The 26,522-nt window shown below is 44.4% G+C and overlaps 1 protein-coding gene and 1 long non-coding RNA gene across 2 annotated transcripts in view; one reads left to right on the plus strand and one right to left on the minus strand.

Annotated features, from left to right (window-relative positions):
* Positions 1-9,970, minus strand: part of LOC127609303 (uncharacterized) — a 204,042-nt gene extending 194,072 nt beyond the window's left edge. Inside the window, exon 1 of the long non-coding RNA XR_007964523.1 lies at positions 9,916-9,970. This is a non-coding gene — a long non-coding RNA (uncharacterized LOC127609303). The remainder of the gene's footprint in view (positions 1-9,915) is intronic.
* Positions 2,494-25,792, plus strand: phf12b (PHD finger protein 12b). The gene is made up of 15 exons (XM_052078858.1): positions 2,494-3,245; positions 3,553-3,734; positions 5,246-5,318; positions 5,432-5,888; positions 6,001-6,121; positions 6,234-6,366; positions 6,449-6,613; positions 6,710-6,853; positions 10,787-11,474; positions 15,669-15,767; positions 15,855-15,998; positions 16,071-16,166; positions 19,627-19,709; positions 19,787-19,925; positions 24,200-25,792. The coding sequence occupies exons 1-15, from the start codon at positions 3,180-3,182 to the stop codon at positions 24,637-24,639; spliced, it is 3,030 nt and encodes a 1,009-aa protein (XP_051934818.1). The 5' UTR covers positions 2,494-3,179; the 3' UTR covers positions 24,640-25,792.
* Positions 25,793-26,522: the final 730 nt, after the last annotated feature.

The raw sequence follows: 26,522 nt of genomic DNA on the forward strand, positions 1-26,522 counted from the left end.
TTAGCATTTAATTGGTTTACATTATTGGGCAGATCGTCTAGTCTTCTCACACTTCTTTCATTGTTAAAATCTCGCGACACACCACAAGCTAAAAACGTGTGTGGGGGGGGGGGGGGACGCTGATTTGAAAATGAACGTATTATATTGTTACTACAACCATTTTTAACATTGAAGAATGACGTTGTAACAGCTTGAATTGGAATCAAATGAACACAAAGAAAAAAGTATTTTCTCATCTTTCATATTTATTCATGTTGTGCTGAAGCATCCAGGTTATGTTGGCAAAAGTACAGTACTCAGTAAAGGCCGTATTCTGCTGTTTTTCTATCTCCATTTACCAGTATGGATGTGCGTCTCTGTTGCCATGCCGTCGTCTATTCCTCTGGATAAAAATATATATTTGGCGTGTGTTTCAGACACATTTTAAGATGTTCAAATCTCACATCAGTTTGCGCCAGTCATTGCTTAAAATCAGAAATTCTTCCAGTCGTCTGGCTGCTGACCGACTGCAGTATATGCACTGTCCGAAAGGAAGTGGTAGGATAGAGCAACAGCGTCATCCTACGATAAAATTACGGAACTACTACAGAGGAGGCCATTTCCCGCGAGTAACCCATTAATAATAATAATACATTTTATTTATAAGCGCATTTCAAGACACCCAAGGACAATTTACAATCAGGAACAAAACAATAAAATTAAAAAAGTACTGTAATTAGGAACGTAATCCTAAAATCGAAATATTACAGTAATGTAATTTGATTACTTTTGAATGACTCCATAATTAAATTAAAATGAATGTCATGACTTTTGGATCACTACAAAAAGAAATATAAAGACAATCACCGTAAAAAAAACTATGTATGATATACAATTTTTTCTGGTCATTTCTGTTTTATGGCTGTTAAATATGCATTGCTAGTTGTGGAATGCTGGAGGAAGCTTCAAACCCAAAGCGAGAGAGACACTTGTGCACCATGCAAACCAATTGTGCACCATGCTGCAGATATGGATATATGGATGAATGGTGAATACATAGATAGGTAGATCGATAGATAGACAGATACTCGGGCTTGAGCATCAGAATCACAAAATATTTTTATCGACTCGACCGAGTCCAACTTTGTTTTTATTCCTCAAAAAATAATGTTTTATATATATATATAAAAGCACCAGAGCCATCGAGGCCCAGATATACCACACCAGACAAGACCCAAGGTGTAGGTTGTGCAAAGAGGCACCTGAGACGATCCAACACATAACTGCAGGGTGTAAGATGCTGGCAGGGAAAGCCTACATGGAACGCCATAACCAGGTGGCTGGCATAGTCTACCGAAACATCTGTGCAGAGTATGGACTGGAAACCCCAAGGTCAAAATGGGAAACACCTCCAAAGGTGGTGGAGAATGACAGAGCGAAGATCCTGTGGGACTTCCAGATCCAGACTGACAAGATGGTAATGGGGAACCAACCAGATATCGTGATCATAGATAAAGGGCAGAGGAAAGCCATTGTAGTGGATGTAGCGGTCCCAAGTGAAGGAAACATCAGAAAGCGACAACACGAGAAACTCGAGAAATACCAAGGGCTCAGAGAGGAGCTGGAGAGAGCCTGGAAGGTAAAGGTGACATTCGTGCCTGTGATGGTCTAAGCACTCGGGGCAGTGACCCCCAAACTAGATGAGTGGTTGCAACAGATCCCGGGAACAACTATTTCCTGCTCCTTTTCGAAGATGTAAATCACAGGTGTCAAACTCAAGGCCCGGGGGCCAGAACTGGCCCGCCACATCATTTTATGTGTCCCCCCCAGAGCAAATCAAACATGTCAACTTCAATGATGATCACTAAAATCTCTGCCAAAATGTAAAATTCTCAAATGTAATAAATAAGAGACATGTTGTGAGTATTTTCTTGTAACCAAACCCCTCATAACATTTACAAACAATAAATAGTTCAATAACTGTTAGGACTGAAACCAAATTTAAAAAGTCCCCTCCAAGGGAAACGGTAGCTAAAATGTGGCTAACGACAAAAATGAGTTTGACACCCCTGATGTAAATGATCGGGTCATTCACTAAGTTTTCAATTGTGTTTTTGAGTCTAATTGTTGAATCAAATGTGCACTACTCGGCAGAGCTCTTGTCTCCACCCCAGTTTCCTGCCGAGTGCCTACATTCTTTCTTTTCTTTTTTTTTTGTCTTCCACAAGCACCAGAATTGATCGACATGTTCCACGGAATGACTGGGTTACAACAGGAGACAGCCTATTCCGATCAAAATGTCAACAATGTCGTCTTGTTGTGAATGTTTGACAAACAATGACATATACGGCTGTGTGGGCGCTGTTCAATGGGTAAAGCATTGTTTCAAAAACGATTTGGGGATAAAACAGAAGCGTTTAATTTATATATATTTGTTTACTCTGTGACACGTATTAGTAACCGGAAATAACGAAAACACCCTCGACCAAACGACTATTCGCTTTCTTGTCATTAGCGCACCAGCTCCATTGCGCATGCTCGACCGGCGATTCGCGGTTGCGCCAAAGGGGGAGAGGATGTTGCTAGCAGCCAGTGTAGATGCACTGCCGTTTTCACAACAATAACATCATCAAAATTTCCATCCTTGCTTACATTTTCAGTGGATTCTATTGCAAACGCTTCTGGAAGTCGTGCAAGTTGGATCGCATCTGCTCATTTGGGGGTTATGTTTTGGGACTACGTCCTCTGTTGACAATGGGAGCGGAGGGGTTTGCAGATTTACAAAGCTCATTTTTGCAGGAGCAGAAACAAGAATCATGGCTGGCCAGCTAGGCCGCAGACGGAGGTTTTGTAGCAAACAGCAGGCGTATTTGGATACAAGATACGCCATATTGGATTGCTCTTACCGCTAAAAGCTGGCTCAAAGAACCCAGCGTTTTAAAACGCGATTGTCGCTCAGTTTGGTTGTTGTGTGACGTGTAAGACAAGCTAACGAGTCCGCTAGCGCCACAACCTTGACTGCTCGACGTCTTCGTTAGCCCATTAGCCGGCTAACGATAGCCAGCGTTTCTTGGGCAACAGTCCGTTGTTCAGTTTATTTTAAAAATAGGTAGTGCGACGTTGTTAGGCCAACACTCATTATCGTGTGCCTAGTAGTAACTAGGATCGCCCATTTAAGTTGTTACTTTTGCCCCGGATGAATGTGGGACAAAATGGAGACCCCGACGATTGTGTACGATTTGGATACATCTGGGGGCTTAATGGAGGTAAGGTTTCTCGGCCCAAAAGCCCACTTTACATTGAAGTACTCTTATAAATACATATGCTAGCATCTATGACAATAAATATACAATTGACCATTTATGTTTGGAGCGTCCTTGTGTATTGTACAGTGTTTCCTATCAACCTAGTGGTGTAAATGGAAGGGGTTTTATGGAGGCCACAGCAACGACCCATAAAGCCTTACTTGAAATGGCAACCGCGGACATAGTGCTGAACGCAGCGGCACTATATAAATAAATAAGTACAGTATTCTGAAAAAGAGTGACCGAAAAGTGCAAAACACGTCTACAGCAAATACAGACACTTCTGGCGCCCCCGAAGTCCGAGGAGGTCGAAAAGAGAAGTCGGAAGTTGGGAAGAGACGTCCGGAGAAGCGGCAGGGCCACCAACCACGACACCTGCGATAGTTGCCGAGAAGGGGGGGATTTGTTGTGCTGTGATCACTGCCCTGCAGCATTCCACCTCCAGTGCTGGTAAGTTATCATTATTTTCTCAACCTGAAAGATTGATTACTCTGAAACCAAATGCGCTTGCTAAAACTCCTTACGGGCGTCATGTACGCTGCCTGCTCCCCACCCCCAAGAAGGCGTTAGTCATTAGAAACAAGAATCATGGCTTTTTCAGGAAAGTGTTGCGTATTTTGCTGCTGTAAATATTTCACTGTCGTGAAGCAACACGGACTGCCCGCTCGCATGAACATGTTTTGCGCGGTTACCTATTAATTTAAACTGCGCTATGTCCAGTGCAGCTATCGACGTACTGCATATTGACATTGCTCAATGCATTCACTGCCCAATAGTACCCTCCCTCAATGCAGGAGTTGATTGGAATGCCTGAAGAAAAGCTAAATGCGTTGTGTGGCACGATGGATATGAATATCAATTTCTGTCATTCATTTTCTCTCATCTGTGCGCCTTTTGTTGGTTGTCTGTGGAGTTCAATGTAACGTTAAGCCGGCCATCCCACTCTGACGCGCTGCAGCCTCGGCTAAAAACGGTGTCTGTTTACAATATGGCGACCTCCCTGCTCCTTTCTCATCTAACGCCATATTACTCAGACTTTGAAAACGGAGCATGTGGTGGTGGCGGCGGGTGGGGCATCTCCCAATGACAAATACAAAATAAAATGTATTTTTAGGATTGTTCCACCTTAAATCATCTTTTGAAGAATGTTTTGCTACCACTTAGCATTGTTCAACTGCTAACAGTTTTGCAACTTAGGCATTGGTAGATAGCTGCACAGACCACACGGCAAGAGCAATTTTGACATACTGTTATGGTTGTGAAGCCTTCCATTTGAGCTGCTCCTTTATTTGTCGTTTTCTGCTGGTGACCATTTTTCATATCTTAAATGCAGTGGCATATCTTGATCACATTTTGCTTGTTACTTTCTCTCCCAGCTGTCCACTATGACTCTACCTTAAATTGAACTTCCTTAGGCTCTTTGTTATGTTTAATACAAACAGCATTAGTTCATCCTTTTTTAAATCTCAATTTAGAATTATAAAGCTTTTCAGTACCAAGGCCTTAATATTTCTGTTACACGCTTGTTGACACATACAAAATGTGCATATGAAAGTCAAATTAACCGGTCAATTTAAAGAATAAATAATCATCTTTTCAATAATGTGTTTAGCAGATCTGCGTGAATCAACATTATACCGTGGCCTCTACCAACAGCACACAAATGACTTTTTTTTCCTCAATATCATGTTTGAGTGCAATTTCTTTATCTCAATATGCCCAGCCCTATGCCTGCAAGCCATTTGGTTTTCATCAGTAGGCTTTCTAAAACATAGTTCTGTTCAATAAAGAGAGTATGAATGTCAAGTCAAGTCAACAGTATCCTTACCAATTGGGAGTGTTTTTTTTTAAACTCATAATGCTTTTAAAAATATTTATGTAAGGCCATGCATATATGTGTTATTCCATTTGAAACCTGACTACTGGCTTGCTGACTGATTTTTTTCTTTTTTATACCATAGTGACCCACCCCTCAGTGAAGAGAAGCTTCCTCCAGGAGAATGGATGTGTCACCGTTGTAATGTGCGAAAAAAGGTGAGTGTTGTTCACCGATAAAATTTCAGCACTTCCACCAAACCTCTTTGCATTGCTTTAGACAAAACAATATCCTGATAACGGTTGAATGTTTTTCTAATTGTCTCTTTCAGAAGCGAGAGCAAAAGTCTGAACAGACGAATGGGCTGCTGGAAAAGTCCTGTGCTAAGCGCAATTCCTCTCCAACTATGGAGCTGGAGCTTGGCGCCGGCCCACTGCGTCTTGATGGCCTCCCACCAGGGGCTGGAGCCGCAGGGCCTGGTCTTCGCGTGGCCCAGGTACGCCTCTTGGACCGTAGGAGTAGCAGCAGGCCAAGCAGCCGCCCAGGCACGCCAACATCCAATACTTCGTCGACCCCTACCCCCTCAGAGGAGCAGAATGATGGAGAAGAGGAGGTAGCTGAGGCTGAGGATGATGTTCAGGGCACTGAGCTTGAAAATACCGAATTGTCTTCTCCAACCCCGCGTCTTCTCAAGAGGCCCTTTCAGCTGCTCATAGCTGCCGCTATGGAGAGAAATCCTACACAGTTTCAGCTACCCAGTGAACTTACGTGTACTACTGCATTGCCAGGTTGGTCGGTACCCAAGAAGCATTGTCAAATGAAAGTCAGTTACTGCGGTTCTGTCTTCTAATAGGTTCACCACATAAGCAGTTTGATAACAATCCCGTTGTCTTTGTTCAGGCAGCAGTAAACGAAGGAAAAAGGAAGAATTACTTGGGAGGCCCTTCAGGCGACCGCAATATGAACTAGATCCTAATGGTCTGGTGCCGTTACCAGTCAAAGTCTGTTTTTCATGCAACAGGTATTCTGATGTACCATCATCTGTACAGATGTATACACAGATCTGTTATATTCTTGAATTGTTATTTTTTGGTCCGGTTTATTTATTTATTTATTTATTTTACTTCCCATAGGAGTTGCAGGTTGGCTCCCTTGATACAATGCGACTACTGTCCTCTCCTCTTCCACACGGATTGTCTGGACCCACCACTTACAGCTTTACCTGCTGGAAAATGGATGTGCCCAAATCATGTTGAGCATTTAGTGGTGAGTGGTGTGGAACAGTTAACTGCTACTCAGTTTAAATACAATGCTTATCTTTCCTTTCCAAAATGTTTTTGTTGCTCAGCTAAACCAGAGGAGCCTGAGCCTGTCCAGTCGATGTCAGCTTTTTGATGAGTTTCAGGACAGAATGTCCCAGCATGCTGTCAAGTTGGACTTCCTGCGCAGAGTCCATCGGCAGTTTTCACCAAACCGTCGGACCACTCAGCAGTGCAACAAAAAGACTATCAAGGTAGACTGCACCTCACTACGCTGTGTGTTTTTGTATCTATTCCGATAAAGCGAAAGATTTCAGAAAGTGCCTGCTGCAATTGCTGTTTGGTTTCAGGTACCCGATGCCATCAAGTCTCAGTACAGGAATCCCCCCTCCATTCTACATCCTGCAGGGGTACGTCAATTGGAGCTAGTTTGTAGTGGTGTCCCTGAACGTCCGTCCACAAATCACCTCACCACAGATGCTGAGCAGCAGGAGGTAGGAATCAAATATGATAGGGGTTACCAATCATTGACATTTTAACGTAGCTTTTCAAATGAAAGCATGATTACTGGAACAACGGTCAGTTGTTTTGTCAAAGACACCGTTCAGTTAACGTTAGGTGTTTGAGAAACAATAGATTCTTATTTCTTATAACAACATACTGATAGGAATGTGCCATATTGTTCTGTCAACAATAATCCAGAGACACTATTTTACACAATACAAAATGTGATGTGTTGGAAGTATCGCAAGTCACAATTACATGCCTAATAAGCTGTTGCCCATCCAACAAGTGACCCACATCTTAAGACCATATGCCATTGTGCTGCAAACAATTGCGAGTGTTTTTGTTGACAGCCAACGTAACATTTTGTCAGGGTTTTAGTGTTGATTTTTATTTTTTTCTTGTTGCAACGAAATTTTTGAACATGTTCAAAATTGCGACAAGAAAATTCCAATCAAACATCTGTCCACCGTTTGAACTTTTGCAACCGCGAATGAATCCTGACGAAAACGCAATCTTTCGAATGCTCTATTGGAAAAACACAATTGTTTGCAGCTCAGTGGGAGCAGAGCAGCAATATGACAGCGTCCTGTGACAATTATCTTGTCCAGCAAAAGGGAGCAACTTAATAGCCACTCGTGGACTTTCAAAATACAGTGGAGCCTCGAGTCACTGTTTTTACAAAATTAACGGTATGTATCATATGCACAGTACTGCATTTATGATATTCCAGCGTTTCCAGCGTGAGTCCATTGCCCGTGAGGAGGCAAAGATGCTGCACGCAGACTTGCTTGCGAAAACGTCTGGTCCAAGTGGTGTTTTGGATTTTAAAGCCTGGTTAAAGAAATTTCAGAGGAATGGACTTCACAGTCTTGTTAGACACGGGGAGACTGCGAGTTCTAATAAAGCGGCTGCAGGAGAATTTAGAGGAATGTTTGTGGAAAGTGAAGGCAAATTGCTTTTCAACTGCAACGACCACAGGATTGTTTTGGACAAAAAAATGCAGGGAAGAACCTTCTTCATCGAAGGGCTTGTACTTCCTGTCCGCAAACCAGGATAAGAGAGCCTTACACTTTTATTTTGTCCAAATGCAAGTGGTGACTGTAAGAAGAAACCACTTTTAATTTCTGACTTTGAAAGTCCTTTAAGCGCAATAATGTGATGAAGACTAAAACTTTCTGATATGTGGAAAGCAAATGATAAAGCCTGGGTTGTATTGGAAAGCAAATGATAAAGCCTGGGTTGGAAGAATACTTTTAAAGGAGTTTGGTGACTGAGATTTTTGCACCAGCTGTCAACAGATATTTTACGTAGAAACGTTTGCCCCTGGAGTGTGTTCTCATCGTGGATAATTCTGCTTATCTTCCGGACTTGGAAGAAGTGAAACAATGAGTTCAGTGAGGATGTGCGCGTGCATGTGCGCCTGCGTGTCTCCTTCACCCTGCAATTTATGCATTTTTTTTGTGTGTGTGTGTGTGAAATAAAGCAATTGCCCCGATGGAAGAGCACATGACATGTTTTACACCTGATTCTGGTTTCACTTTGCTTGCCTTTCCTAAGGCAGACCTTTGCTGCGGTGTGGCTTTTGCTTGAGGCACATGATGTTCGTGCACCGGGAGTCTCTTTGATGGCTGCCTTTTTTTGGGGGGGGCGAGGGGGTGTCGGATGACGTGTCATTTTTTCATCCCCATTGTCATGCTTGGTGGAAGATTGTTTTCCCCAAAAGCAATAATCTAGGGTGAATTGTTTTGGTTTGTACATGGCTGCACATGTCCCGCTGCCCCCTGCTGGACAGATTATAATGATTTACAATGCAGACAAGCCTGATCCTGAGTCAGAGGATGCCGTCCATCACTTCTGCACACTATCATGCAAAAAAAAACGCAAAAGCCGTAAAAAATACATCATATGTAGGCACCCGTTTTTACAAGACTATTTTTATGTCATGGGGCATAAACGAGTGAACCAAATAAAAGTGTTGGAAGTAGCTTGAAAACAAATCTATCAACTCTCTTGAAAGCTCCACTTTCCGAGTGTTGTCAAACACCACCTCCTCCCTCAATCGGCAGGGGCTGTGTGGCATTGTGTCACCTCAAGTTTAGGAGTCTGGATGTTGTTTTGATCGTAACATGTATAAATTAGTTCGGGCACATTTGAATAAGCCTGTTTTGTTTAAAATGGATCGCTGTAATACTCGGTTGCAGAAGGAACTGCGTCATTAATGTAAGTGTGTGCAGATTCATTTCCGCCTATTAAACTGTTTTGTCAGCTTACAGTTTTGGTTATTCTTGCATCATCCATGGCTCTAAAACCATGAAAAAGAATTTGAGGATGGTCATGAAGCCACAATATTAAAGACTTTTTGTCTAGTTGTGGGGTTGGCGGACACGCAGGCTAATGTGGATGGCTAGTGCAGTACCATTTTCATCAATGACTAATAAAGTAGAGATTTTTTTCAAGCATATTAGATTAGTGCTGGGACCTGGTTGTAGGGTGGGATGATGGTGTTGTGTTGATGTTTGTGGGCTACGGGATATGATCTTAAAATGCAGAGCTGCCCACTATTAGGGATTCTCACTATTTTGGCACAGAAATCACAGAATTCTCACTCGTTTGGCCCGCAACACTGATTGTCATAAATATTTGCTTGCTAATAATAATCTTATAATATATATATATATATATAATATAATAATAATAATCTTGCTGCTGGAGGCTGTAAATTTCCCCAGTGTGGGACGAATAAAGGATATCTCATCTTATCTTATCTTATTTTTTTCAAAAATCATGCGTTAGATTGCTCAAACAAGTTGAAAACCAACCCAAATACTTTTGATAATCGCGATACGTTTGACAGACAGCATCCCAAACCCAGAAATCAGGTGAGCCATGAGCTTTGCAATGCGAACTTGATGGGACTTTGACGACAGTTTCAATTGATAGCAGGGGGCATTTCAGTGCGGCCTTTGTATCGGTCTGTTGTGGTGAAGAAGGAACTGAGCCAAAAGGCGAAGCTCTCAATTTACTGGTTGATCCATGTTTCAACCCTCACCTATGGTCACGAGCTATGGGTCGTGACCGAAAGAACGAGATCTCGGACACAAGCAGCCAAAATTAGTTTTCTTCGCTGGTGTCCGGGCTTCTCCCTTAGAGATAAAGTGTGAAGCTCGATCATCCGGGAGGGGCTCAGAGTCGAGCCGCTTGTCCGCCACGTCGAGAGGACCCAGATGAGGTGGCTCGGGCATCTGATTAGGATCCCTGGTGAGGCGTTCCGGGCATGTCCCACCGGCAGGAGGCCCTGGGGACGACCCAAGACATACTGGAGAGACTAGGTCTCCCAGCTGGCCTGAAGAACACCTTGAGATCCCCCGGAAGAGCTGGAACAAGTAGAGGGGGGGAAGGAAGTCTGGGCTTCCTTGCAAAAGCTATTGACCCCGCGACCCGGATGGTCGATATATATATATATATATATATATATATATATATATATATATATATATATATATCTATATCATTCAAAGTTTGTTTACACTGCAATTTGCAACGTGTGTATGCGTGCATGTGCTGTAACGGGTCGATTGCGGGAAATTCATTGCTTGTAAAGTAGATCTTTGGTCAAAAAGGTTGGGCACCCCTGCTATAGAGAGAAGGGACAAAGAGGTGACTCTTGACATTGGTCTTCAGTCCCTTAGCCAATCAGGATGCAGAACACAATGCACTGGGAAAAAAATAATTAAAAAACTGCACTGAAAATTCAGTGAAACGGCGAACCCATGCCAGGTAAACCACGTAAAAGCGAGTGTTCACTGTACAAATGTATTAATATGATGTACAGTATATGAACATCCCTTACACAGCAAAGTATGCCATGATACGTAGAATTTAACATTTTAATGTGAATTTTGTCTCAATGTCTCAAACAGTGGCTTCAGGATGTCATCGCCCTCCAGTGCAGCATCGTGCGACACTTGTCCACCAAGCAGAATATTTCATCCACGCCACCCTCAGCACAGTTGGACTCTGACAATAAAGACAGGTGCAAATCTTGTACAGCATCAGATGATGTGAGAAGTCATCCCTCTTTACAACGGACTTCTCCTAGCCCCTACTCTAATCTTTGCAGTACAACCGATGACCCAGAGGAGTCCGCTCCAACACGGGACACATTAGCACAGCAGGTTGTTTCTAAATCGAGCATACCACCCTGCCAGAACTGTAGTAAACCTAATGGATCTCTACCAGACGAGTGTCATCCTTCCAAAACAAATGGACCATTAGAGTTTAACAGTGAGTCCCAGTATTATGTACAGGAAATCCCACAGCACAGACTAAAGCCCTGCACAGCCACCCATGACTCAGCTGTAGCCTCTGACCTGGTGAACCACATAGGAAGCGAAACACTGAAAAAGGAGCCTGAGAGTACTACAGAAGCTTGCACTCCAAAATACTGCCCTGTATCGACGACTACCTGCTCTCAAAGCAACCAGCAGAACCATAGGACCCAGGCACAGCTCCAGATTGAGTCTATGAGCAACAACGTAAAATCCTGTGACTCCATTACCAGCCAAGAGCAATATTCCAGCAACATTGAATCATCATCACCAAGACCAGGTACACACTCAGGCAGTGATGCCAAACTTCTTTTTGTGACCGGTCACGTTGTTATATGCTTTCACATCACAGTGCACTTGGGACGGTGGAACCAAATACATGTGTTGTATAATCGTCTCATCATATTGTTGGGCTGTCACTATCAAATCATTTTAACATATCTACTCACCATGTAGTACTTTCCAACGCACGATGCTGTGGTAACTACATTCTAAACAGCAAATACAGACGGTAGATGCGGTGGATTACTGCCTCTGACAAAGAGGACCACGGTTCTAATCCCAGTCACAAATGGAAACATCCTAATGGGTAGGCTAGACCTTAATTCCTAGACACTGTTAAAATGAGTATGATGCCTCAGGAAGGGCATCCGGTGTAAAAACTATGCTAAACGTATAATCACTGTGGTGATACCTGACAAGACGTGCCTCTTACATAGGAAATTTCACTGACTACAGTGTGATCCTTCCACTAAGAAGTTCTACTAATAGACTGTAAATAAGTCATGAGTGGTTTCGATAGAGTAAACTGGACTAATATGGCCTGAAAATGTATTTGTGGATGCCATTCAATGATGCCCGGCAATACCCTGGACCCCAAAATTTGTGTCAACCATTTTTGCTCTATACACGCCTAATTGATGGTTCGCTAGTTGTAAAATCAGAAGTCAAAGAATATACTGTAGTTTGGTTATTTTTGTATTTATTGCAATAAGGGGCTTGGTAACAAAAAAAAAATGAGTGCAGTGTTTCAACATTATTAGAATTTAAAACACTTGGGAATTTTTGTACAGATTTCACCAAACACACGAAATAGATGCACATGATTTGGTGTAGAGGGTCACATAAATTTTTTAAAAGTGAAATTTGTTTGACATACCACCAAAAGTATATTACTATCTATGATGTGCGCAAAAGGCTTATCTGCACTGTATTTGTTTTCAAAACAGTTAGTAACTAGATCACAAGTGATTCACATTTCCTGATGCTTATGTTCCACAAAAACAAACAAACAAACAAATAAAAACAGAAAACAAATCAATGGAATTTTTACTAGCTTTTTGCGACCCATAACTTGAAAATTGTGATCTGGCTGTAGTGATCGTTTAGAGCAGGGGTCCCCAACCTTTTTTGCCCCACGGACCGGTTTATGTTAGACAATATTTTCAGGGACCGGAATTTTAGGTGTGGCGGAAATAATACAACAAAATAATATGGTATGAGCTGCATGAAAACTGTTGTGTTTTCGAAAAATATAATAATAAAAACGAGGAGCGTCTAATCTGGCCGCAACACTCTGATCGCTATGGTAATGTTTAATGCCTTCAAAATACGATACAATGTAAATTCAAAGTGCATTAAAAATGACGACTCACCACAGCCCTGTGCTTGATTTTCTGCAACAAGACGGTCCCATCTCGGGGTAATCAGAGACAATGACACCTCAAGCATGTGGTTTGTGTCCAGTCGACTCCGTAATTTTTTTTTGTCGCCGTTGCTGCAGAAAAACCCCGCCTCACACAGGTAGGATGTCGGAAATAGCAACAGTGCTATTGTGGAGATCTCAAGAGTATTCAGCCATAACTTTAATCCAGTTTTCTTGAACGTACTTTTAAGGCCGCCGTCATTTGCAATCTCCAGCAGTTTATTTTTTACTCATTTTGCGAGCTCCTGCGTTTTGTTTTGAGCGTAATCGGTCATGTGACGGAGAAGCGTCGCTTGAAGTGTATCAAGCATGACACAGACGGATGTAACGGAGAATCCGGTAAATTTTCAAAATAAAACATCTGTCACATTCCGAAATAAATAAAACTGAATTAAGGCAAGTTCTTTCTGTGCGGCCCAGTACCAAATGCCCTGCGGACCAGTACCGGACTGGCGGCTGGGGACCCCTGGTTTAGAGCAGCGGTCCCCAACCTTTTTTGCCCAACGGACAGGTTTAATGTCAGACAATATTTTCAGGGTCTGGCCTTTAAGGTGTAACTGATAAATATGTCAAAATAATATGATATGATCTACATGAAAACTGTGGTATTTTCAAAACATAATAAACATGTATTATGACATGAGGAACGTCCTATCTGGCCGCAACACTCTTCAAAATAAGACACGCCGCAAATACAAATTTCATGAAAAATACAACTCACCATTGGTGTGTGGGAATCTCCCATTGAGATCCATATTTTAAGTAGGACTCCTGATACTCTGTATTAAATGTAGCCTCTTTTTCGTGCCTTCACCTGCGTCAAGAGTGATATACTGTAGGCGGATATAACAGGCTCCGGTAATTTTTCAAAATAAAACATCTTTCAGAGTCCAAAATAGATCAAACCGAAGTAATTTAAGTTATTTATTCTTTCTGTGCGGCCCGGTACCAAATGACCCACGGACAGGTGGTTGGGGGGCCGCTGGCTTAGAGCCCAGATGTCGAACTTGAGGGTTACTGTCATCCGTGTTTTCGATGTTTCCCCCTCTTCCAACACACCTGGTACAAGTCAGCTAATCAGCAAGCTCTACAGCAGGCGTGTCCAAAGTCGGTCCTCAAGGGCCGCTCTCCTGCCTGTTTTCCAACTCTCCCCGGAGCAACACACCTGATTCAAATAATCAGGACCGTTCTAATGCTGCTTCAGAGCTGGCTGATGAGCTGATCACTTGAATCAGGTGTGTTGAAACCTGGAGAACTGGAAAACAGGCAGGACAGTGGCCCTGCAGGCCCGGAGCTGGACATGCCTGCTCTACAGGAACCCGATAAGGATCCTAATCATTTGAAGGTTTTCATGAACTAAAGCCCGCACACACATTCAGAACCTTGCTCAACACAATTATAATACAGGCAGAATCAATCTAAGTAAAAAGCAACACTTTGCTGAGCTTAATTTACTAGATCAGACATGTCCATCTCTAGGCCTCGAGGGTTGAGGTGTGGAGACTGTTGACATTCTACAGTCCCTTAGCCAATCAGAATGCGGAATACAATGCACAGTTAAAAAAAAACTGCATGGGAAAAATCCATGGAACAGTGAAGCCGTGAAAGATGAACTGTGTTGCCAGGGACGACGACTGTCATGTATTTCTATCTCACGCATATATTAGTGAACAGCCAGTCAGAACTAACAACCTTTTGCACGCAATTAATGTCCACATCATTCAAATCATGACACAAAAATCTCACCTTTACAACTATAAACGCTGCTTTTTACTTAGCTTTAGTCCTGCTTATATCTTGAATTTGTTGAGCGAGGTACTGGAGAGTGGATTTTCACTCCTCTCCCAAAGACCGCTCCTATTTTGGATGTCAGATACATCAAATAAATTGCAGTTAGTTTGTCTCCCCTTTTCTTCTCATGGACTCTCAACATTTTTTTCCGGTACTGGATAATACCGCTCTGATTTTCTTACATTTTAAATCCTTTACGCTCCCAATCCTGTGATTAAAGGTAAAATTGATGCCCATCTGGGAATCACATGGGTTCCCGAAAAAAAAAATACCAGCTTATATTCTGGATCTGTGTGCATTTCATTCCATGAAACCAGAACTGTGGCTAGTATTATAAATAATGATTTATCAGCCATGTTGTTTGCTTGTTATGCTGTGAAAATAATGGATATTACTGGCATTGACTGTAAGAATCAAATTTTGTAATGCTGCATAAACATTCTATATATTATTACATTATATTATAGCCATTACGAAATTTGTATTCAGACATGACTCCTGACCACCCGTGGCTACCACATAGCTTTGCCACTGATTTTAATTGGTTTAGTTTGCTGTCCGTATTGGAGATGGATGAATGGGCTGCGAAATTGTCAGCCAGTCTCCTGGGGTCAAGTGGAGATAATTAATAATTACCTGTAATCAGCACCAGAAAAGCTCCCCACCCCCCAAAACAAAGATGCCGGTCCACCGGGCGTCCACCCTGCCTGCCAGGGGGCAAGTCCAGCCCTGCCTAAAGTTAAAATGGGATCAAACCATCGGGTGCTTTTGAAGAAGTTAGCCGTGCAGATACAAACACACCGGAAGCAAGTCAGTTGAGGTGTTGCATACAAGACAGACAGCTTTGACGATCAGACTTGAAGTTTTTTTTTGAAGCTCGGAAGTGATGATGATTCTAAAAAGCACACTTTCTGAAATTATTTTGTTCTGTGGTCTTGGTGTCATGGCTGACTCCTTCTGTCATGGTGATCTCTGCAGATATGAAGGCTGGCTTGGGACTGACGGACACATTGCTCTCTAGTTCACTTTCCTCCATCACTAACCTCTCCTTGAAAGATTGCACAGATGAAAATGGAGGTAGGTACATTCATTTTAGTTGTGGGATTGCACAAGCGTAATCTGCTGGAATTGTCACACTTCTATTTTCTTATGCATATCTTTTAGGGATCGAGCTGGCCATGCTAGATACAGGAATGATCAAGTTATTGGCATGGCAGAGGATCCAGCAGCTTTTCCCTTGTAAAGCCCCCAGTCCTCTACCCACAGACACAAGCGATGCTCCCAAGCCCCCTCCATCTCTCCCAGACTGTAAGACCTAAATATTGCTATCAAGTTTGATTTCATTCCAGAGTTTTAATCTTGATTTCATTGTTTTTGCAGATCAGAAAAGTTTGAGAGCCCGAGCAGTCTTCTATCCACTGACGGGAAAAGGAAGGGCTGTTAACATGTGCTATAGGACGTTATACATAGGATCAGGTAAGTCAAATGTTAAGACAACAACTGTTACTCAAAACAACTTTTCTGATTCACGGACCATGTCAGTAGTCTCCTGAGCACTGACTCACTGAAGGTTAATCACTCTCAAAACAATACTGACAATTTCTCTTGCTCTCCCTCTCTCAATACATCCATCCATTTTCTAATCCGCTTTATCCTCACAAGGGTTACAGGCGTGTTGGAGCCTATCCCACTTGTCTCTGGGCAGCAGGTGGGGTACACACTGAACTGGTTGCCAGCCAATCACACGGCACTCAGAGACAAACAACCCCTTGCACTCACAATCACACCGAGAGGCAATTTAGAGTACCGGTATTCCATTAACCTGCTATGCATGCTTTTTGGAATGTGGGAGAAAACTGTAGAACCCGGAGAAAAGCTGCGCAGGCAGGGGGAGAACATGTCAACTCCAAACAAGAAGGCCTCTCTCTCCATCTTCGTGCTAAAGCTACTTACAGAAGTGTAGTGCTTTCGCTGCCGTGCAATCAATGATTATTCACTTATACCTTATACACAGTGGATCTAAAGCAAACCTTTGCCTTGGCGTCATGTTTAGCCAACTTATCCATCTAGCCGCAGCTCGTAAGTAGCGGAAGCTGCCCAAAATAGTTTGCAGCGAGAATTCCCAAATATCAAAGAGTGGAAAACACCAAGGTGATGTGTGTAGAATTTGGGGCATTCCCGTCACACTGGGCAGTGCGCAAGGAAGGGGACAGAGTAGTAGTAGAAATTGCCATCCATGACCGCAATTGGATGGCATATGCACACACCGCATGCCCACTCTGAAAAAACAACATAAAAATGCACCAGCTACAAGATGGGTAGACCCGTGTGTTTGGAAAAGAGAAATGACTGCCTGCCTACAATTGTACTATTCAGAAGCTTGCGTGTACCGTTTTGAAATGATGCTACTGGATATCTTTGTTTTGCCACTGCCGTTGTTGCAATGCAGATGAAACAAGATTTGATTGAGATCAAACAAACGAGAGTGAGAAATAGAGACAGAGAGACGGCCCAGTGGTTAGTGCGTCGACCTCACAGTGCAGAGGTCGTGGGTTCGATCCTGTGCCTTACTGTCCTCGCCTGCGTGGATTTTCTCTGGGTACTCGGGGCCCCCCCCCACATTCCAAAAACATGCATGGCAGGGTGATTGAACACTCGAAATTGTCCCGAGGTGTGAGTGCGGGCGTGAATGGTTGTTCTTCTATGTGTGCCCTGCGATTGGCTGGCAACTGGTTCAGAGTGTCCCCCCGACTACTGCTCCAGCACCCGCCGCGACCCGCGATAAAGCGGTTCAGAAAATGAATGAGAAAAAAATTATACATAGATGGATAGATATATATTTATATGTACACACATATCTTAAAGGCTCTGGTCGCTAGCTGCCAACGGCTGTCAACTTGTCATGCAGGTCATGTGCTACCATGAGTTAAAAGTGACCTACTTTTGATTTTTTTTTTTAATAGTTTTTTGTGGAAGTGAGACTGATAGGGTGCACATGCTATAGCTTACACAAGCACAAAACATAATAATACATGCTCACACCTTTTTTCTCTCCCTCCCTGCAGTCTGTGGTCTACCAGTCGACCATACCGATGTAGACATTACAACAAAGAATGCAATCAATTATTTCAGTATTCTTGCAGTATTTTCAAACTGTAAATGTAAACTTAGCATTCAGCATTAATGCTTCAAACACACTTTCTTTATTGATTTGTCTCTCCTTGATGTAAAGAGGGATAGCAATACAGCCAGGTCCACATATACTGGGAAATCAAGACAATTCTCATGTTTTAGGCTCAAAACAACACTGCAATGGATGTGAGATTTATTGATGTGCCTGAACTACTGACCCTCTGCTTTAATTTGTGGCTATTTGCAGTGAGGTTAATGATTATTTGAGCACCCTCTGACTCTGCCACCTAGAAATTAAGAAGGGGTCTGAAATTTTCCTCATATGGCCATGTGAAAGACAAAAAAAATACATTTCGGAATCACACAATTTTTAAATAATTTATCTGTTTGTGAGTGCTAAAAATAGGTACATTGAAACTCCTCTACAACAAAACCTACATGGGTGAAAATACCCCCTAATGTGAAAAAATCTTCATGCATTAACACCATTCCCACTCTCCTGTCCCCCATTCAATGAAAAAAAAAACATTGCGTTATACGAAATATTTTTCTCTGCTCTTGCCTCGCGAAGAGATTCACTACAACGAAGTCTAATCCAACAGTGACCTCGACTACTTCATTCGGAAACGGCAACAGCAACCACCACACTAGTTTACACACTTCTGAGTTTCCTGAACGCAACATACTCATAGCTGCTCTGCCATTGGCTTACCGAGCATCATCCTGGCCTCCGATTGGCCAAGAGGGACCTCACTGTCCATATGTCTAAATACTGTAGCTAGATCCGTGGAAGATGGAGTGGAATGCATCCAATTAGCTGCTCAGAGTAAATTGCTTGTGGCTCGACGGACAGTCAAATAAATGAACGTTTTCTGGAATGCTTTACTTTACTCATTTCGCTGTGAATCAAAAGGAGATTCAGCCTCAACGAGATCATCCAATCATGAAGAAAAGCTAAGCTTCTGCACGCCCACTGTCCATAGACTCCCAGAGACGCTGAGCGTCTGATGGGCGGGACAAAACTAGCATTTATCCAATGACTCGTCTCGTCTCGTTTCAATGCATTGGGACAACCGAACCTGAACTCTCTAGATGCCCAGCTTCCGTGCAGTCGACGGTCAGCGTCCACACAGTTTAAAGCACAGTGAAGCTGCGGGAATGAATGAGAAGAGAGTCGCGTCGTAACCAGTAATAAGAAGCTGATTCGGAACAAAAGTTGAGTGTGTTGTAGCGCATATTTGACATGTCCACACAATTGCACGTACACACATATATTTGATCACTTACTTTTTGACATTTTAAGGGAAGCTGAGCTTCCCCTGCAGTCTTAGAGCAATAGTCTCTGCATTGTATACATAGTTCAGTATTGTATAACTGTAAAAAAATAAAGCTGACTATCAACTAACAAGTACAACTTTGTCAAAAGTGCTATATGTGACGCATACAACACATTTGAAATTTCATCCCTCTCACATTTTTTCCTTTTTTTTTTTATAAATCCTACTTCACGGATGTCACTGGTTCTTTTTGGAACGTAACACCCGCGATAAACGAGGCATTACTGTATACAAATTCCTACATCATCTCGATCGTTTCATTACAAATCCATTGTGGTGGTGTATAAAACAAACAAAAAAGGAGAGAATTGTGTTGATCTACCAAGATTTTTGAACCTGACTGTAGATTTGAAAATAACGACATCAAACAAATATGTTGACCAGCCTGCATTTTCCCTCCTTTTTGCGTAGCTCATTTTGAACATACGGAAACAGTATGCTTAGTATTCCATATCTTCTAATTCAAGGTGCTGACATGGATGTGTGCCTTCCGAACTACGGTCATTGCAACTTCATATCGGGGAAACATGCATGCATATTCTACGATGAGGTAAGTAAGGCAGTGGCTTTCATGATTCATGTTTATGCACAAGTGAATAAATGTGGTTTTGACTGGCACACTTGTAGAACACCAAGCATTACGAGTTGCTGAACTACAGTGAGCATGGCACCACAGTGGACAACGTCCTGTACTCCTGTGACTTCTCTGAGAAAGCCTCACCGTCTCCACCCAGTGGCCTCGTGGCGAAAGTCCAAGGCATCATTCGTAAGTTCTTTGGCCTTATTCACAAAGTGAGGGTTCTTTGGCAAAGGACTTGATGCTGTTTCGTTTATTTAACTTGCAAAATAATGAGACTTGATTCAGACATATTAGTTGGATTCAAGATGAGATGCGACTCTTTGTGATCCAAGATGGCGCTGTAGTTGGCAGCAGTCGTTGGCAAGTGCTCTCAAAGAGGCCCCCCCCCCTCCACATGGTGTTTGTTGTTACTTCATGTGGACCCGATGTGGTTTCAGCATTTTTCTGGCCACGACATTTGTCAAAGGAGAAGAATCTGTGCTGGGTGGTTGCACCTTCTCGGCAGCACATGTGCACCAGCACTGATTTTGATTGGGAGGAATGTCGGCGCTATTTGACTGTCGATGGAGTGTGGATGCGTATTTGGAACTGAGAGTCGCCCCTTAAAAATTGAAATGGATTTATATAGGACAGGAGAAGTCAACCAATCTCTTTTTTTTGTCAATGGATGCGACAGCTTCTCAATTACTTTGAAACTCGGCTTGCAGCAGTCGTGTGCACATTTTGAGCATGAGGTCTCTGATTCAGTGGTGAAAGGACACTTTGAATCTCCCCTTTCATCGAGAAGTGCTTCAAACACCAAAGCGTGTGCAGGAGAAGTGGTTAAGATTGCATGACTGTCCGTGTTGTTAGTCGTGTGTTTTATTAGTTTTATTTTATGTCAACTGTTTGTTCGCTTTGTTACAGCTGAAAGCCATTGTGAAAGCGTGAGATAAATAAAGACGTATAGCATTGACACTTTGTTTCATCCTTCCATCCATCCATCCATCCATCCATCCATCCATCCATCCATCATCTACCGCTTATCCGGGTCGCGGGGGCAACAGCTTTAGCAGGGAAGCCCAGACTTCCCTCTCCCTAGCTACTTCTTCCAGCTCTCCCCGGGGGATCCCGAGTCGTTCCCAGGCAAGCTGGGTGACATAGTCTCTCCAGCGTGTCCTGGGTCTTCCTCGGCGTCTCCTCCCGGTGGGACATGACCGGAACACCTCACCGGGGAGGCGCTCAGGAGGCGTCCGAATCAGATGCCCAAGCCACCTCATCTGGCTCCTCTCGATGTGGAGGAGAAGCGGCTCGACTCTGAGCCCCTCCCGGATGACTGAGCTTCTCACCTTATCTCTAAGGGAGAGCCCGGACAGCCTGCGGAGCAAACTCATTTCAGCCGCTTGTATCCGGGATCTCGTTCTTTCGGTCACGACCCAAGGCTCGTGACCATAGGTGAGGGTTGGGACGTAGATCGACCGGTAAATTGAGAGCTTCGCCCTTTGGCTCAGCTCGTTCTTCACCACGACAGACCGATACAACGTCCGCATCACAGCAGACGCTGCACCGATCCGCCTGTCGATCTCCCGCTCCCTCCTACCCCCACTCGTGAACAAGACCCCAAGATACTTGAACTCCTCCACTTGGGGTAAGATCTCCTCCCCAACCCTGAGGGGGCACTCCACCCTTTTCCGACTGAGGACCATGGTTTCAGATTTGGAGGTGCTGATTTTCATCCCAACTGCTTCACACTCGGCTGCGAAACGCTCCAGTGAGAGTTGGAGAGCCCTGTTTGAAGGAGCCAACAGCACCACATCATCTGCAAAAAGCAGGGATGCAATACTGAGGCCCCCAAAACGGACCCCCTCAACGCTTCGGCTGCGCCTAGAAATTCTGTCCATAAAGGTTATGAACAGAATCGGTGACAAAGGGCAGCCTTGGCGGAGTCCTACCCCCACTGGAAACCCTTCCGACTTACTGCCGGCAATGCGAACCAAACTCTGACATCGGTGGTATAGTGACCGAACAGCCCGTATCAGGGGGTTCGGTACCCCATACCTTCGAAGCACCCCCCACAGAACTCCCCGCGGGACACGGTCAAACGCCTTCTCCAAGTCCACAAAACACATGTAGACTGGTTGGGCGAATTCCCACATACCCTCAAGGACCCTGCTAAGGGTGTAGAGCTGGTCCACTCTTCCACAGCCGGGACGAAAACCACACTGCTCCTCCTCAATCTGAGGCTCGACTTCCTGACGGACCCTCCTCTCCAGCACCCCTGAATAGACCTTACCAGGGAGGCTGAGGAGTGTGATCCCTCTGTAGTTGGAACACACCCTCCCCCTTTTTAAAAAGAGGGACTACCACCCCGGTCTGCCAATCCAGAGGCACTCTCCCTGTTGACCACGCGATGTTGCAGAGGCGTGTTAACCAGGACAGCCCCACAACATCCAGAGCCTTGAGGAACTCCGGGCGGATCTCATCCACCCCTGGGGCCTTGCCACCGAGGAGCTTTTTAACCACATCGGTGACTTCAATCACAGAGATAGGAGAGCCCACCTCAGAGTCCCCAGGCTCTGCTTCCTCCAAGGAAGGCGTGTTGGTGGAGTTGAGGAGGTCTTCGAAGTACTCTGCCCACCGGTTCACAACGTCCCGATTCGAAGTCAGCAGCGCCCCATCCCCACTGTACACAGTCGGCTTCCATGGCCTCACCGAACTCTTCCCACGCTCGGGTTTTTGCCCACCGAAGCCGCGGTCCGCTTGGCCAGTCGATACCCGTCAGCTGCCTCTGGGGCCCCACAGGCCATAAAGGCTCGATAGGACTCCTTCTTCAGCTTGACGGCATCCCTTACTGCTGGTGTCCACCAGCGAGTACGGGGGTTGCCGCCACGACAGGCACCAACCACCTTACGGCCACAACTCAGATTGGCCGCCTCAACAATAGAGGCACGGAACATGGTTCACTCGGGCTCAATGTCCCCCGCCTCCCCCGGAACATGGGAAAAGCTCTGTCGGAGGTGGGGGTTGAAACTCCTTCTGACAGGGGATTCCGCCAGACGCTCCCAACAAACCCTCACTATACGTTTGAGTCTGCCAGGACGGACCGGCATCTTCCCCCACCATCGGAGCCTACTCACCACCAGGTGGTGATCAGTTGACAGCTCCGCCCCTCTCTTCACCCGAGTGTCCAGAACATGCGGCCGCAAATCCGATGATACAACTACAAAGTCGATCATCGAACTGCGGCCTAGGGTGTCCTGGTGCCAAGTACACATATGGACACCCTTATGTTTGAACAAGGTGTTCGTTATGGACAATCCGTGACGAGCACAGAAGTCCAATAACAAAACACCACTCTGGTTCTGATCGGGGGGGCCGTTCCTCCCAATCACGCCCCTCCAGGTCCCACTGTCATTGCCCACGTGAGCATTGAAGTCCCCCAGCAGAACAAGGGAGTCCCCAGCAGGAGTACTCTCCAGCACACCCTCCAAGGACTCCAAGAAGGGTGGGTATGCTGAGCTGCTGTTTGGTGCATATGCACAAACAACAGTCAGGACCCGTCCACCCACCCGAAGGGGGAGGGAGTCTACCGGTGTGAACCCCAATGTACAGGCACTGAGCCGGGGGGCAATAAGTATGCCCACACCTGCTCTGCGCCTCTCACCGTGAGCAACTCCAGAGTGGAAGAGAGTCCAACCCCTCTCGAGAGAACTGGTACCAGAACCCAGGCTGTGTGTGGAGGCAAGTCCGATTATATCCAGTCGGAAATTCTCTGCCCCACACACCAGCTCGGGCTCCTTCTCTGCCAGAGAGGCGACATTCCATGTCAAGTCAAGTCAAGTCAAGTCAACAGTATTTATAGAGCACTTTCAAACAGCCATCACTGCATACAAAGTGCTGTACATGGAGCGATTTAACATATACAATAAACAGTAAGACGAATCAGTAATAAGTAATAAGTAATAAGGCGGTAGAAAGCACCAAGCAATAAAACCAATATGCCGCCCAGCTTACATTGCACCCGATCCCTTTGGCCCCTCTCATGGGTGGTGAGCCCATGGGAAGGGGGACCCACGTTGCCTCTTCGGGCTGTGCCCAGCCGGGCCCCATGGGTGTAGGCCCGCCCACCAGGCGCTTGCCAACGAGCCCCACCTCCAGGCCTGGCTCCAGAGGGGGGCCCCGGTGACCCGCGTCCGGGAAAGGGAAACCTAGATCCATTTATTGCAATCATCATTGGGGTCTTTGAGCCGTGCTTTGTCTGGCCCCTCACCTGGAACCTGTTTGCCATGGGTGACCCTGCCAGGGGCATAAAGCCCCAGACAACTTAGCTTCTAGGATCATTGGGACACACAAACCCCTCAACCACGGTAAGGTGACGACTCACGGAGGGGCACTTTGTTTTAGTTTTGCAGAAATGCGGAGAGATCTGGCGTCCCACCCACTCATCTTTTATTTTGTATTTATTTATTTTAACCTCCCAGGTCGCAGCAAGAAGTGGACAGATGAAGAGGGTCCCGCGTCTGTGGTGGGATTGCTCCCAGCCGGCGGAGTGATGAGCAGCCACCCGCAAGGCGGCTTGGAGCAGTTGTGCAGCTGCAAGGCAAGCAGCTCAAGCCTAATTGGAGGCAGCGGAGCAGGCTGGGAGGGCACGGCCATGCTCCACCATGGGAGCTACATAAAACTGGGCTGCCTCCAGTTTGTGTTCAGCATCACAGAGTTTGCCAGTAAGCAGCTGAAGGAGGAAGACAGTACCGCACCTGCGACCGGTTGCACCAGCGGCAGTGCTTTTAGCCTCGCACAGACCACAATTGCACCACCCCCTCGCGACACTGCCACAGCCAGCAGCCCCTCCAGCCAGGATGAGATGGAGGTAGCGCCTTCCGACCAAGTGCTCACTCTGCAGTCAAACTCTGTCCCCTAACTCCAAACCGGAACTCCCCCCTTGTTTTCGTTTCGCACCTTCTATGACACAATGTAATGGTAAAGATGCACAGTTGGCTGGCGGGCAGGGAAAATAATTTTGTTTTTTAGGTCATTGTTCATGATTGATATATTTGCATGAACATGGGAGTAAAATTGACAATCGCGTCTATTTTTTTTGAATGACTGACATCTGTTCATGTTAGACCGACTTTGAGCAAAGTGTCTTAGTCTATGCTCAGTTATTTTGCCAGTATATTATGTATGATGTAAACTTACTTTGTCAGTCTGTTTAGCACAAACGTCTAGTTTTGTTGTTTTGACTCTCATGCATTCTATATCCAGCTGCCTGCGTGCTCTGTTTGTATGGCAAAGTACACTACTTTTCACAACTTTGGGGCCATCCAGAAATGTCCTTATTTAAATAAATAAATAAAGCGCAATCTTCATGCAGGACCATCAAAATGTTTGGGGGTAAGGGGATCACTTAGAAAGGTTGTTATTTTTAAATGGTGTCAACATTGAATTGATCAGATATACGGGCTTGACATTGTTAATGTGGTTTGAAGGAAAAAAAGCTGTTCGCTTTCAAAAATAACGACTTGTCCAAGTGACCGCCAAACTTTTGATGTGTTTGTATATATATGTCTATATGTATGTTATATTTATATATGTGTATAGTTATATAGAATACTGTGTGTATGTGTGTGTATGTATGTATGTATTACATACACACACACATGCAGTATATCCCCCTGCCCACACACACACGCACACACATGTATATATAAAATCGTGGCATTGGATGGGTGACTCCGGGGCTTTGAATGGTGGTGTACACGCTCATGCGCTCTATGTACATCTTCTGTAAATGTGTACGATTCAGTGCTCAATTGGAGGAACATTGTATGTCATTTAGATTCCCCGTGTTTTGGCTTTTAACTGTACAGCCCATGAAATTTGTGATACTGTGTAGACAACCAGAGATTTTGTGATAAACCTTGTTCATAGTCTGTACTCTGCTATCATCCATCTGCACTATGAGGTGGTTTTAGCACTCGTTTTAACATCATGTGCTGCTCTGTATATAAGCGCTCTTTTTCTGTAGCTTCTCATCTCATAACTGTAAATACATAAAGATTTTCTAAGTACAAGCTCACTGTATCTGTTGTGAAACTGCCTACCATCCCCACTGCCCCTAAGGATCTTCACTCCTGAGGATCATAACAGGGACCCAATGATTGCAGATGAAAATGTTTAAAGGGGTTAAGCATTTGAAATCATGTCCATTTAAATATTTTTTTTACATGTGTGAGCATATGTGTATACACACACACACACACACTGCCCTTAAGGTGTGTTCTTCAGTTTTGAATATTTTTAATTTTTCAAAATAATATAGGGCCAAAATTTTAAAAAGGAGCAAAATCCAGCCTCAAATGTAAGTGCATTTATTCAATAGAGGAGAAAATGCCACATTGATAAATCTTTCTATTACGTCTAATCATGTCACAATTAGCCCCCCCCCCACCCTGATATTTATACTTTGTACACACCCCTACCACTTTTCTACAATGTTACACAAGATGGAAGAATACATCAAGAGGGTTCTTCAACCATTCCTTTTTTGCACAGTTTGTCAAATCAACCACTGACCTGAGTCCTCCCCTCTGCACTTTTCTTTTAGCCCCTTCCGTGAGTTTTCAGTGGGGTTGAGATCTGGGTATTGAGAGGACCATGGGAGAAGCTTGATTCTGTGTCTGGTGAACCATGTTGACAATTGTCAGTATGAGTGTATGCTTTTGTAATTAAAAAAAAATGCAGACATTTTCAGGCTTATGACACGTTTTAAGCAGGGGCGCCAAAAATGATTGAAGGGCACTA

Source organism: Hippocampus zosterae, chromosome 10 (assembly GCF_025434085.1).
Source record: "Hippocampus zosterae strain Florida chromosome 10, ASM2543408v3, whole genome shotgun sequence".
NCBI classification, from domain to species: Eukaryota; Metazoa; Chordata; class Actinopteri; order Syngnathiformes; family Syngnathidae; genus Hippocampus; species Hippocampus zosterae.

Bases quoted from the DNA above. Each gene is read 5' to 3' on its own strand.
- phf12b (XM_052078858.1), top strand. From the start codon at position 3,180: ATGTGGGACAAAATGGAGACCCCGACGATTGTGTACGATTTGGATACA. The intron at 6,614-6,709 runs GTAGACTGCACC...GTTTGGTTTCAG, and splicing joins GCAACAAAAAGACTATCAAG to GTACCCGATGCCATCAAGTC. The intron at 19,710-19,786 runs GTAAGTAAGGCA...GCACACTTGTAG, and splicing joins CATGCATATTCTACGATGAG to AACACCAAGCATTACGAGTT.